This window comes from Clinocottus analis, unplaced genomic scaffold (genome assembly GCF_023055335.1).
Source record: "Clinocottus analis isolate CAN_PGR_092001 unplaced genomic scaffold, fCliAna1.0.p SCAF_2, whole genome shotgun sequence".
In the NCBI taxonomy this organism is placed as follows: Eukaryota; Metazoa; Chordata; class Actinopteri; order Perciformes; family Cottidae; genus Clinocottus; species Clinocottus analis.
In genome coordinates, this window is record NW_027175931.1 from 4,634,123 (window position 1) to 4,647,930 (window position 13,808).

At 40.9% G+C, this 13,808-nt stretch overlaps 1 protein-coding gene and 1 long non-coding RNA gene across 4 annotated transcripts in view; both read right to left on the reverse strand.

Annotated features, from left to right (window-relative positions):
* The window catches only part of LOC137790740 (von Willebrand factor A domain-containing protein 5A-like), an 11,770-nt gene extending 731 nt beyond the window's left edge, over window positions 1-11,039 (reverse strand). The window contains exons 1-21 of one of the 3 annotated variants that reach the window (XM_068585231.1): window positions 10,914-11,039; window positions 10,558-10,670; window positions 10,408-10,431; window positions 10,097-10,144; window positions 9,390-9,592; window positions 9,084-9,306; window positions 8,258-8,433; window positions 8,054-8,168; window positions 7,778-7,926; window positions 7,603-7,691; window positions 7,340-7,484; window positions 7,020-7,099; window positions 6,826-6,940; window positions 5,649-5,807; window positions 5,470-5,573; window positions 4,845-5,068; window positions 4,441-4,497; window positions 3,314-3,358; window positions 2,668-2,823; window positions 1,162-1,197; window positions 661-800 (exon numbers count right to left, since the gene is read on the reverse strand). In XM_068585231.1, coding sequence (XP_068441332.1) covers window positions 661-800; window positions 1,162-1,197; window positions 2,668-2,823; window positions 3,314-3,358; window positions 4,441-4,497; window positions 4,845-5,068; window positions 5,470-5,573; window positions 5,649-5,807; window positions 6,826-6,940; window positions 7,020-7,099; window positions 7,340-7,484; window positions 7,603-7,691; window positions 7,778-7,926; window positions 8,054-8,168; window positions 8,258-8,433; window positions 9,084-9,306; window positions 9,390-9,592; window positions 10,097-10,144; window positions 10,408-10,431; window positions 10,558-10,636 — 2,367 coding nt within the window. In that variant the 5' untranslated portion in view covers window positions 10,637-10,670; window positions 10,914-11,039. Of the gene's footprint in view, window positions 1-660; window positions 801-1,161; window positions 1,198-1,910; window positions 1,981-2,667; window positions 2,824-3,313; window positions 3,359-4,440; window positions 4,498-4,844; window positions 5,069-5,469; window positions 5,574-5,648; window positions 5,808-6,825; window positions 6,941-7,019; window positions 7,100-7,339; window positions 7,485-7,602; window positions 7,692-7,777; window positions 7,927-8,053; window positions 8,169-8,257; window positions 8,434-9,083; window positions 9,307-9,389; window positions 9,593-10,096; window positions 10,145-10,407; window positions 10,432-10,557 lie in introns of those variants that run through there. The other 2 variants (XM_068585232.1, XM_068585233.1) reach the window with 2 other exon arrangements.
* Window positions 11,040-11,162: 123 nt separating this feature from the next.
* LOC137790741 (uncharacterized) lies at window positions 11,163-13,521 on the reverse strand. Its single transcript, XR_011077947.1, has 3 exons — window positions 13,391-13,521; window positions 13,039-13,143; window positions 11,163-12,252 (listed from the first exon to the last, which is right to left on the reverse strand). It is a non-coding gene; the product is annotated as an uncharacterized lncRNA (long non-coding RNA).
* Between the last annotated feature and the right edge of the window lie 287 nt (window positions 13,522-13,808).

A 13,808-nucleotide genomic window follows, 5' to 3' on the forward strand; every position in this document is an offset into this window, starting at 1 on the left:
ATAGTAATTTTAAAAAACAGAAGTGTCAATACTTTCCACTGAAAATTAAACCCCATTCATCATAGCATCATGGTATCATCATAGAGATGTAATTAAATTGTGGAGCCACCACCATCTTAATGATATACATTTAAAAAAAAGATTTAACACTTTCCATTCCTCAAAGATTGTCCTAATTTTTTGTATTCACAGGGGAGGGAGGTGGGTATATTAATAGAGATTATGCTCTCTATATCTGAGCACAGCCTAATACCCAGATATTTCAGTCCCCTTGAAATCGACCACAGATAGAATACATCCTCTTGATATCGGCACGCATTCAGACTTTTGACAATTTAGGATTGAGATAGAACAGTAGGAATTGACACCAAAGGATCCTTGATCAGTAATAAAATATCATCTGCATACATCAGCATTTAGTGTCTTTCTTCCCCTTGTACAAACCCTTTAATACCTGCCTCTGTCCTTCTTGAGATAGCCAAAGGTTCCATGAATAGTGTAAAGAATTGGAGGCTAAGAGGGTCTCCCTGTTTGCTGCCTCTCATTAGATTGAAACAGGGTGATATCATTTCATTTGTCATCACTGCTGCTCATGGATTTGAGTAAATTACGCTCACCCAGTGAATTATATATGTTATATTACATTTGACAGGAACCCACCGATGCAGGTTTGGGCTTTTCCAGCTCCTCGCTGGTCTTTCCCAGAGCAGCAGCCAGATCTGGATCCAGCACCCAGCAGCCAGACGCCTTCTGGAGGGAGACCAGCGGCAGCAAAAGGTCTCTGGGTGAAAGACTAATCCCTGTGATTTGTTAAAGAGTTAAATAAAAAAGGATTCAGGTGGTGTTTATTGATGCTTTTAGACTCTTGCTAAGTTTCTGACGAGTAATGTTCCCACCTTTCATGCCGTGTTGAGGATTTTTATGTACACATTTAACTGAGCCAACACAAAGTGATACAAGGTATTCTTCTTGGTTTTGGAAACATTGCAACAAATGTGTGTGTTTTTTTTGCATTTGTTTTAGTTGTTGTTGTATGGACTCATGTGTCTGGAGTAATAAAGTTGAATAATTCATCGTGAGGGAGACATGAGTGGGTGTAGCAAATGACATAGTAATGACCCAACAGTTGTCGCCAGGTGTATCTGCAATAACCTTACTTACCACAATGGCAATATGGCTGGGCCTCCATGCGCATCACTTAAAGAGAAAAAGAGACGTAGAACATTACACAAAGGCAACAACAGTAAATACACGGAAGGGACTTCAACTGTAAGCGACTCTGGTATTGTTTTCACTTGGTGAGACCGTGTCTGAGTGTTTACATGTTAGATGCAGTCACAAAGCTTGACAGATGTGTCGCTGAGGTCAAAAGAAAGGCAGAGTTGTAAGATGGATTTGAGCAACGGTGCCGGAAGTAACGGGGTAGGAAGTATGGGGATAGGAATTAAGGGGGTAGGAAGTGAGGAAGGTGTCGTTGAAGCTGCGACCCTTTGCAAAAATGGTATTTGGTTTAATTGTATCTTCAAAAATAGAATAATTACATATTAAATCATGAACAATATGAGCAACTAATATGTTAACACATTAACTGACAGTTCACCGTGTTGTTACTGAGGCTATGACAACAACTAATCATCGAAATTAGCCCTCCCACATTTAAACTTCAAATAAAGGCCATTAACAACTGAATACCTGGAGTGCTGTGTCAGTGTGCATGGGGGGAATCTCACCAGGGAAACAGAGCGAGTTAAAGAGGTGTTATGGAACCGATCCTGTGTAAGAAGGATGTGTTTTTAACCATGTTAGGTAACAAACTTCCTGCAGTCTGAATGGCTGCAGGATGCATTATGTAATCCTGACACATGAGGAAGAGCAGGAGAGGACCACTTCTGAGTCTATCTCATGGCTACCCTGATAGGACACGCCGGATTCCCTAGCCTCTCGGAGACCAGACAGGAAACATGCCAGCTTCTTAGGAAACTGGGAAAAACAAAAGCCCCTTTGAACTACAGAGGACCAAGCTTGACTGACAGTCTCTCTTTACCTACAGAGGATCAGATTTGACATGGGTACACATCTACACATGGAAAATACGACTAAACACGACTAACTTTTTGTGTGTGTGCACTTTAACTGTTTCATTGATGCATAGAGGAAAAGAAAAAAAGTATAAAACGGAAATAAAAACACAGTCTTGCCGTTTTGTAAGCTGGAAGTAAAAAAAAAGAACGACGGACTCCAGTTCTTTAGTAATCTAATCTTCTTCCCCTGTCCTGAACAAGTGTGATCCTGAGGTGACGACCGGCGCTGCCAGAGGATCTTAAGCTAAGGACCCCGGTTGAAAACTTTGCAGTGGGACTGAAACGTGAGTGTTCAAAATAGGCGATAGTAAATTACAGACGAAGTAAATGACTATCCATACTGGATGTTAAGGTTACGGCCTACTGAAAGCGCCGAGGGCTTATAGCCGTAAAAGACTTCCACAATTCAGTCCGAAAAATCCAAACGATCAAACTACGGGGTGAGATAAAAGGCATTATACCCAAATCGGTCAGTATTATTTACTCCGGGATCAGTGGGATGAAAGCTGGAGGAGTGACCACCGTGTTAGTCCCCCCCCCCCTCCCATCACCTGTATGATGTGGTAGAGGATCTCATAAGACTTACAATTATCATGAAAAGGCATTTCCGAATGTGGTAACGGGTTGTGACCAGCACCATGACTCCGCAGAGTCAACTTCTGTGGTTTCATCCTGGCAAAGAACTTATTTATCTTAGATTTTGACTTTGGGCCGATGCCTCCCATAGATTTCTTCTTGCAAGCTGCCGAGAGAGCACAAAGCCTGTTATATGAATATCCATTATCCCTCTGTGACTCATAATTATTGTTGATAATATTGAAATTAACATGCAAATGTATATAACTTTACTATTATGCGTATGTAAGGTAACACAAGGGCCACATTAGACATTTTGGTGAAATATTCCTAAGATAAAACAGTCTTTTCATAATAATCCACTGGCCGTGGTCATCACTATGAAGCAAAGCGTCTCTGTAAATATGGGACAATGACAACTCTAGAAAGACCTTAAAACAAGATAACGTAAGGTTCTGCTGTTTGAGGGAGCGCTCAATGAAGCTAAGCAGCGATGAGCATTCTGCTGAGAGTCTTGAGTAATTAAATGTTATGTGCAGGACTGCCAGAACTCCTCCATACAGAAGTGCATGTTGTTTGCTACGTGTCTATCCATGGACTGTAGCTATAGGAATACACAGTTGTGTGTTGAAATCACAGTTAGCTTGTATACTTACATGAAGAAGTAGAATGAGCACAGTCATGATGGAGATTATGGTCAGCTTTGAGGTTAAAAAGATAACAATAAAAAAGTTAGGATATTACCTGAAAATGATAAAAGATTAAATCAACTGCTAAACCACTGGCTTCTAAGATTAGTACAATGACCAGAAATACTGGAGTGCCTTAAACTTGTATTATATTTTATAGCCAGTAGGGGTCAACACCACTAGTTGGAAAAATATGTTTTACTGTTAAGAAGTCTGTGAAAAATGACCCAATTTCTAACTTGATTTACTACCTCAGTAAACATGCAAATTAATGGGTGACCGCACAGGGACTATCACCACTTCTTAAACACAGTATTTAATAATACCTCACACTTATTAAAAATATAACTTTAAATGTGTATAGTGTTAATATAAACAAAAATATGAGAAGTGTCACAAGCAGGCCGCCATGAAAACACACGACAGTTGAACCTTCCTAACTTGCCTCACTATGCAATCGCATGTTTCTCATGTCAATGACTAAAAAAAGCAAGCTGGAGCCAAGTTAGGATGTTAACCCGAGAAAGATTAAATATGAATTTGAACTACTAAACCACTGGCTTCTGAGATTAGCACAATGACCAGGCGGCAATCTGGACTGAAAACTGAAGGTATCATTGAAGCGCCTCAAATATGCAAACTATTTCATGGCCACCAGGGGGCGACGTCACTGGTTGAAAAACTATGTTTGATTTTATTAATAATAAAAATAATAATAATAATGCATTTAATTTATAAAGAAAATGACCCTATTTCTAACTTGATTTATAACCTCAGTAAACATTGTTAAAAATATCACATAAAATGTTAACAGTGTTAATAAAAAAAAAAAATGAAAACACACAGACAGTTGAACCTTCCTAACTTTCTGCACTATGCAATCGCATGTTTCTCATGTCAATGACTACCAAAGCAAACTGGAGCCAAAACAACTCGTACTTTACGTTCACTTGATCACATTAAATCAACAAATAAGCAAGCAGAGCAATTCTGCCAGAGGAATTTGTTTTTATTTTGTTTTCAGCCATTTAGTCTGTAGAAATACACAATTGTGTGTTCCACTTCTATTTAGCTTTAAAAGATGTTATACTTACTATGCATCATATGTGCACCACAGGAGGGAAAATGATACATGCCACAGTCGATCAGATCTTCCAGATAAAAAAAAGAAAGAGTGAGGTCAAGATATGAGCCAAGACAATAACTAAAACAATATCAACAAAATGACTGGTTGTCCTCAGCTCATTACAATGACTAACAACAAGTAGATAAAATAGTTTAAAATACCTGAAAAGTTTAACTTTACAAACACACAGATGAGCACTAAACAAACACTCGCTCTCATCTCATAAACAAATTAATACAATGATTTAATGTTAAAGCAGTACATCACCATGCTTTCTGACGGTCTATATATATATATATATATATATATATATATATATATATATATATATATGCAGTAATTGTAGTTTGTACTTTTCTTGGAAACACTCACTGGGTGTTGGAACAATTCTGCGCACCAGAGGTCCTTGAATAACTTCACTGCTGCCTTTGTTGACAGCGATGAAGGCAGTGAAGGCACTGCTCACTCCTGATTGGACGCTGAGCTCCACCACCTTCTTCTTCTTCACTCCTTCATCTTCCTGTCCTCTCCGCTCTCTCTCCTCCATCTCCAGGGAGCGAATCAGAGTCTGAGCAGCCAACCTGTGGACTGTTAATCTGCAGAGAGGAGAGAGATGTTAACACATCAACACAATTATGTATTTTAGTGTTCATGTATTGTAGAGAAATAACAGAAGGCCTAGGTCTCAAACCCACGGCCCGCCACTGCTACATAGGTATGTATCTTAACTTGCTGCTGCTCCAGAGAGCCTGTTATATTGTTCTGATAACATTACTGTAAAAATAAAAGCGTGTAACACACGTTTTTACTTAATTATTGAATTTGGCGCATAATCTGAATTAATCGCAGAAAAATTATGCGATTAATCAGTTACATTTTTTAAACTTTGCCCAGCCCTAATTACTTTATTAAAGAGTGTCATGTTTTTTGTCCAAATAATCAAATTAAACTCAACATTTGTGATGACAAGACCCAATGCACAACGGTGCTGTTTTACCCAGTGTCCTCTGCAGGTTTGAGACTGAAGTGAAGCTGGTTCTGAGAGGGATGACCTGCCAGGCTGTACTTCACCGTCACACAGCCCTCTGATGCCTCTGGACTCTGAGAGAGCATCAGTGTTAGAAACTATTTGTAGCATCAGAAAGTAGTGTCACTGTGAGATGGTGCTGCTCCTACCTGTCCAGTGAGCTGGGCATAAATCAGTGACCTTTGACCCTGGAAAAGAGATGTGATTGGTGGAGAGAGAGCAGTGACTGAAACACCTTTTGGCAAATCCCACTCGACTGAGATGTCCACCACGGCCGGTTGCAGAGAAAATCGCAGCGACTGCATCACCTGAGGAGCAAAACGTTGAGAGAGCTTTAACATTTCTTATTGTGTCATTTGTCCGAATTGCATGTTTTATTAAAATTAGGGGTGGGCAAATTAACACGCCAATGCAGCGTAGATCCGGTAATCCTTTAACGGCGTTAATTATTTAAACATGCGTTAACTGCATTTTTATTTTTGTTTGCATTGGTAGGGGCTTCTCACTGCTGCACACAGGTGATGCACTTTGAATCTCTCCCAGACGGCGTAGTTCAGACCTGGCTCTCCCAGTCCGGCAGTCTAGTATGTAGTTTCTGTTCTCAACGAGCAGTGGGTGCTGCCGCGAGCCGCTCCACCTCACAAAGCGCTCACAGGAGGTCAGTCTCTCAGGAGTCCAGATTAAAAATGAATCGCGCATGCGCAAAGCTCCTGACCCCGCGGTGTGATACACTATGGCAGAGCACCTTAAGTCAGGATCACTTCTGGATCTTTATTTTTCTCTTAAAGAGGGGGACTTTCCTCACATCACAAGATGTTCAGTGCACTTCTTCAAGCCAACACCGACTGCACTTTTCTCACTGAGGAAGAAAAACTGAACTGAACTGGAAAACATCAACAGCACTTATTGCTTTTGTATAAAGTGAGTCAATTGCTGGTCTTTATCATCTTTAAGGTAAGTGACACACTGAACATGGACCAAAGAAGGAGTGGCTTGTCCCTAACAGGGACCCTTACTACTGAACACACTGTTTATGTTGTTCCCTGATGAAATACAAATGTTTCTTCCGGTACCTGTTCAGGAAAAAAAGAAAACAGATTTATTTACTAAACATGTATGTATGTTAACTTGTTGCTCTGAGAGTGTCTGTTATATTGTTCAGATAACATTCCTTTAAAATAAAAGCGTGCGATGCACTGTTTTTTTTTCATTGAATTTGCCGCATAATGCGATTAATCGTAGAAAAATCATGCGATTAATCAGTTACATTTTTTCAACTTTGCCCATCCCGAATTAAAATGTATATAATGAATGTGAAAGTCTTACTTTGGGTTGCATCCTGCCAGTCCCTGTGATGAACTGAGCGTGACCTCCTCCTTCTTTGGCCAACCCATTGATAAGAGCAGAACTGGCCCCTCCCCCAATCCCAAAAGAGAAACACCTGCAATACAGTAGTTTGTTTTACACACATCTGAACATGGGACATAATCTGGTGTTTGTGTGGGTGCTCTTGGTTTCACCTGTGGGAGCCTGAATTCTGCTTCACCAGATTTATGACTTCTTTGGTGTTGCCCACCTCTCCGTCAGTGAAGACAAAAAGCTAGGGAGGAGAGTTTACATATCAGACAAAGTTTAACATCACACCCACAAATGTACATGTGTTGAGTCGTTTAAATCTTTCTCTGAGAGCTGTGTTTGCTGTTTTAGTACCACAAAAGAACAAAGTGTGGTAAGACATAACCTAGTAAAAACAGAACAGCAGGAAGTTCTAAATGAATGGTATGAAACAATTACTTTCAAGAGATATTTGTACACCTATTTGTGTATGTATGAGTATTACTTGTCGAGGTTGACTGGGAATGCAGGGCTGGCTGTAAATATGTTTGAGTGGCTCCAGGATCTCTGTTCCTCCCAGATCTGCACCCATCTTCTCAACTTTCTTCAGAGCTTCTTTCATTGTCTTCTGGTTGTACTCGACACTCTTACTGCCATCAGAAAACACAAACATGATCTCATGGAGCAATAAACACATACATGACCAAGAAGTGACAATGCAGGCGAGAAGAAATGTTTTAGACTGAGTGTCCTGAGGGAGTGACTTACGGGAAGATGTGTTCATAACTGGACCCAAAGCTGTGGATGTTGAAATAGCAGCCCATTGGTAAGCTCTTCAACAGGAGCAGCAGAGTATCCTGAAGAGGGGAGAGAGGAGATGGTGAAGCTCACTGTGTGAGAAAGACACTATGATTTCATTATAGAAACAACACATTATTAATACCCTGGCACGCTTCATGTGCGACCCCGCCATACTGCCAGATCGATCCATTAAGAACACAAACTCTCCACATGAAGCGTCTGAAGACATCACAGCCTGGGGGAACTCAGGGTACAGGCTCAGCATCACCACTGGATCACCCATCAGAGTGCCTGAAACACAGAGGAGAGAACACAAATATACACAAATATGGCTATCTAGTATTTACATTTAAATCGTTACATCAGTTTGAAAGTAGTGGCCTTTATATTTGCGGTACCTTCACTAATGGTCACTCACCAGGCTTGGAAGAGGCCTGTCCTGCCTCCACCACAGCAGAGGGCTGGTGGGCGTCTTTGTAATAAATCAACAGTTCAACATCTCTGTCGAACTTGTGTCCTGCAGCCATCTTGACCTGCAGTTCACAAACACTCATGAGTATAATTATATATACATATATAGTGATATACATCCTCTCACCATCATCACTAGAGCTCTACCTACCGTGGTCTGGGTTTGCTCTGTGTTGAGGTACTGAAGAGGGTCCAGGAGACAGTTGGACTCCACTTTAGAGACGGGACGAGGAGAGGACACTCGGGCAGAGAAAGACAGACTGTAGGGCACCAGAGAGGCTGGAACAGAGGTCACCTGAACGTTGCCACCTTCACTACCGCCACTCCCTGTTAACAAGGTAAACGTGTTGAAATATGAAGCACCATCGTATCTTATGCTGCACATCATAGCTTCTCTCACTTCCTGTTTCCATTCAAACTGTCCAATAAAAGGTGGGATTGCAGGCGGGAAAAAAAAGAATATTAAATTACATTCAGCAGCAGTGAGGTAGTGGAAGGAGAAACAACCTAAATAGTCCACATACTAGCTCCTCTGTGATTAAATGCTAACAGTAGCATGCTTATAACGACAATTCCATTTAGCAGGGATAATGTTTACCATTTTAACCATCTAAGTACCATGTTGTATGTTAGCTTAGCATGCTTACATTTCCTAAATGGTATCTAACACAAGGTACAGCTCAGGCTGATGGGACTTTTTCATTATTGATGGGAACAAACGATTGAATGACTAACATTTCCTTCCCTTGAAACATGATGCTAGCAAGGACACTGACTACCGGTGTTTTCATACAAAAACATCCAGAGGGCTTTTGTCTGGAAAAATGAAAAACAAATGGCTACATATTCATATGTGTATGAACACACTCGTTCCACTTCAGCCCTCTTTCACACTACCGCAGTTTTTAAAAATCTGCTTTTGTGCTCTCAGTTGAAGCTTCAGGGCTCCTGGTCAAGGTGTTGGCTGGTTCTCCTACCCTGAGGTTGGTAGCGAGGGTTGAGCACAGCAGGCAGACAAAACCTCAGCCCTTCATCCGCCTGCACAGCCAGCTCAGTGACGTACTCCAGCCTGATGGAGGCGCTCTCTCCTGGAGGCAGACTGCCCACACTCAGAGTGAATATGTCTGGACTCTGCTCGCTCTCCTCCAGCAGGAAGGCCTGCCGACCGGAGCTCAAAGCATCGTCGTACTCCTCACGAGCCTGAAACACAGAGGACACATGTGAGCGACGTTCGCTGTGTTTTAAAAGCTCCTCTGTGAGCAAGTCTTTGCTGTCCAGCTCACCTCCTGCTTCTCCTTCACCTCCGCTACAATCTGTGTCTGTCCAATCTTAGCACTGAAATGACAGACAGCAGCATCTCCAGGCAGAGGGAAGACAAACACAGCCTCTAGTGGTTTGTCCTCCTTGTTCTCATAGTTCAGAGTGGAGACCACTGTAGCCACATGGTCCCTCACCTCCAGCTCCACCTCCACGCTCTTCAGAGGAACTGACCGGGAAACACAAGGAAACACAATTGTAAGCTATTGTATTGTGCAGTGGCGGGCTGTGCGTTTTTTGACTTCGGCCTTCCTGGGCGGACTGGGGGGAAAAAAGTGTCCCGGGAGTTACTGTCACAGCCGACCCACTTCATACAAAGCGCGTTCATACAGACCACCATGTGTGGACACGGGGCGGGTGGACCGACCCATGAAGCCACTTCAACCACCAGCGGACTCCATAAAATAGCTATAACTTTTAAATATACATATATGACCATTATTTGAACTGTATTGGCTCCATAATATACTGACTGCCCGCCATTGGTAACGTGTATTTAAATAGTTCTCTATGAAGCAGTGTTCTGATGTATGTTCCTGGGGCTTTTATTCTGAAGGGGAAAATGGAATCGGCAACACATCAAGTGGACACATCCATATAAAGTACCTTTGCATTTAAAGTTTAGACAAGCAGAAAAATGGTTATGGAGTTTTGTTTTTGAACAACATTGTACCTGGCTCCTTCTGGAAGGTGAGTAGACCGCAGCTGTTCGCCATCATACCTGCACAACAATCAAAAAGGACATTTGAGGACTTCCTGCTGCATCGATGGATGGTAATTGTAATGTTTCTGTTATGAAATTTTTCAGCAATCAAAATACATATTAAATATATTATTTGCCATAAATGCATATATATATATATATATATATATATATATATATATATATATATATATATATATATATATATATATATATTTATATATATATATATATATATTTGTATACATGCCACCAAAATGTATCGAAAATAGGGTTATAACCATGATATGACCACAGGACTGAACCTGAGGAAAACATAAAAACCGTATTAAAAAAATCACAACACATTTGATAAATTCACTGCACAAAACACCAAAGTAAAACACGGCTATAATAATACTAATAATACATGTGTTGTATTACTGCTGTACCTCCCTGCTCCACCCTTCCTGGTTTCTTTCCTCTTTTTTTTTTTCCAGCTAATTGAGTTTCGCTGATTGGTTTTGACATGGATCTGGACAGCTGCTTGATGATGATAGTGAGACTAAAAATAGATTATGACAACAAAAAAAATCACGGATAACAAGAATAACAATCGGATGTTTATTTCAGGTTACTTTGTCAGTGTGTTGAGGTGTCACGATATTCCATGAAAGTTCCTATCGACATGCAAACACAACGTAACGTCAACAGTATCCAGCATTAATACACACGGGTTGCGCAGTTTTGTGAGTCTGTCGTCGCGATGAGCAGACTTTAAATAAACACACAGCAGAAGAAAGCCTACCTCTGAGGACGTCTTTGGGACAGCTTTACTGAAGGCACCTCTTGTGAATACGTGAAGACAACTTGCAGATGTTTCAAGCAGAAAGATATACACTGACGCACGTGAAAGTCACGCCTAACGGGTCCGCTCGATTTCCCAACAGGAGAGTACCGGGTGGGCGGAGCTTAAATGTTCAACATGACGATTCAATAAATGCCTTACTCCCGTTTTACCCCCCCCCCCCCCCCCAAAAAAGCCTCTGAGCTGCTGTTACTCCTCACACATGTATGTGGTGATGAGTTTGCAGATGTTATTTGAAATCACAGCTCACAAAAAAAATCTGCTTCCTCTGTTGAAATGGAGCAGACAGCACACGTTCACAACACGTCCTAATACGGTCAGGCCCACACAAAAAAAACGCAAGACTGTTTAGTATCACTGTCACCCATTAACTACAGAGTAATAACAATTTACAAAAATCATGAATCCTCTTTAAACATGTGTTTTTATGTGTTAAAACAAGAGCGACTGAACTTCCTGTGCAAAGAAATTAGTGTCGACATTGCATTTTGTGTTTCTGTTTTGTTTGCTTTAACTGTAAAAGTGATCTTTCATGTGTTGTGTCTAAATCAATTTAAAAGAAAAGCAATAGATATATTCTTAAATTGCGTTTTACTTACTTTGTGAAGAATATAATTTATGTTCTTTCCCCCTAACTGGCGCTCTGTAACATAATCTTTGTGGTTCTTGCTTGAAAACGTACTTGGATGCCGTCAGATTGGTTCAAAGTAAATAAAAGTGTTACCTACTTTTGAATCTTTGTGCTTCTGGGTAACACCAACACATTCACGTTCACACACCTGCTATCTGTTCACAGTAGAATACAACCCCAAGTGTACCACTACTCATTATTAGCAGAAATGTAGGATAAACCATCCTGAAACATGACAAAGGCTGTTCTTCAACTTTTTAAAATGTGGCCAGAAATGTCTGCTGACGTCTCAAGCAAGTTGCAATTCAGAGTTGAAGTGGCTAAAGTTCATGTGGTGTTGCATACTTTGAGACTTCACAGCTACTCCAGTTACTTCGCAGTTCAAACTAAGCCGTTGATGCTCATTTGGTTCAAAACTTTTGAGTTTATTTCTTAGTTGTTTGAGACACAAGTTGCCACGAAATTGCACAATTTGATTTGCAGTTAATATTGTAGGACGGAGTGAATATGCTTCTTGTACCAGAAGTGACCGATCCTGAAGGAGAAGTGCACGTTAATGAAACACTCAGAGCCCCAAAGCCTCTTTCTGCACGGTGCAACCCAACAGAGTGTTTGCTGCTTCTTCCACACACTCCGTCACACTGGAGGCTGAAAAACACACACAAAACAAGTCATCAGCAGACTGAATGTAAGCAAACAGAGGATTTTAACCAGCACTAACAACCACTGTTTAAAGAGAAAAAGAGGCGTAGAACATTACACAAAGGCAACAACAGTAAACACAAGGAAGGAACTTAAACTGTAAGATGCAGACATTCTCAATGTATTAACCACTGCGCTAGACACCGGGGGAGCGGACAAAAGAAAAGAAACAACTCAAATCCCTAAAAGCTGCGTCAGCGACACTAGTGTTGTTTTCACATTGTGAGCCTGTGTGCAATACTGACGTGCCTTAAACATGCATTCTATTTTATGGCCAGCAGGGGGCGACGCCAGTGACTGGAAAAATATGTTTCATTGGAAAGAAGTCTGTGAGAAAATGACCCCATTTCTAACTGGATTTATTACCTCAGTAAACATGCAAATTAATGGGTGATGTTTTGTGACGACGTCCACTTCTTATACACAGTTTATAACAAAACCTCACAATTATTAAAATGTGTACAGTGTTAATACAAATAAAACATTTTGAAGGGTCACAGGCAGACCTCCATGAAAACACAGACGTCATGTCAATGACTACCAAAGCAAACTGGAGCCAAAACAACTCGTACTTTACGTTCAGTTGATCACATTAAATCAACAAATAAGCAGGTAGAGCAATTCTGCCAGAGGGATGTGTTTTCTTCTGTTTTGTTTATATCCATGTACTCTATATGTAGAAATACACAAATATGTGGTCCAATCCATTTAACTTTAGAGATTTTTACTTACCATTCGTCTCCATTCGTCGTCCTCTCAGACGACTCCTCTGAGAGGAGCTCGCCTCTCCTCTCAGAGGAGCACAACAGGACGTGGTCATACCACCAAATTTCATCCCTTCGCGGTAAAGAAAAAGTATGCGGTCAAGATCTGAGACAAGACAATAACTAAAACAATAAACAAAATTACTGTTTTCTTAGCTTATTACAATGACTAAAAACAAGCAGCTAAAATAGTTCAAAATATCTCAAAAGTTTAACTTTACAAACACACTGTGAGCACAAAACAAATGCTCGCTCTCGGTCAGCTAGTATCTAGTAAGTAGAGAATAACTGTAGTTTGTATTTTTCATGGAAACACTCACTGGGTGTTGGAACATTTCTGCGCACCAGAGGTCCTTGAATAACTTCACTGCTGCCTTTGTTGACAGCGATGGAGGCAGTGAAGGCACTGCTCACTCCTGATTGGACGCTGAGCTCCACCACCTTCTTCTTCTTCACTCCTCCATCTTTCTTTCCTCTCCGCTCTCTCTCCTCCATCTCCAGGGAGCCAATCAGAGTCCGAGCAGCCAACCTGTGGACTGTTAATCTGCAGAGAGGAGAGAGATGTTAACACATCAACACAGAGATGAACCATATGATGATGAACATACCAATTATGTATTTCAGAGTTCAAGTATTGTAGAGAAATAACAAAACACTTCTACAATATTGCTCTGCTGCAGTGATTCTCAGGGTTTCTTTCACTACTGTACTCCATAGTTTGCATGATTGTACTTGCAT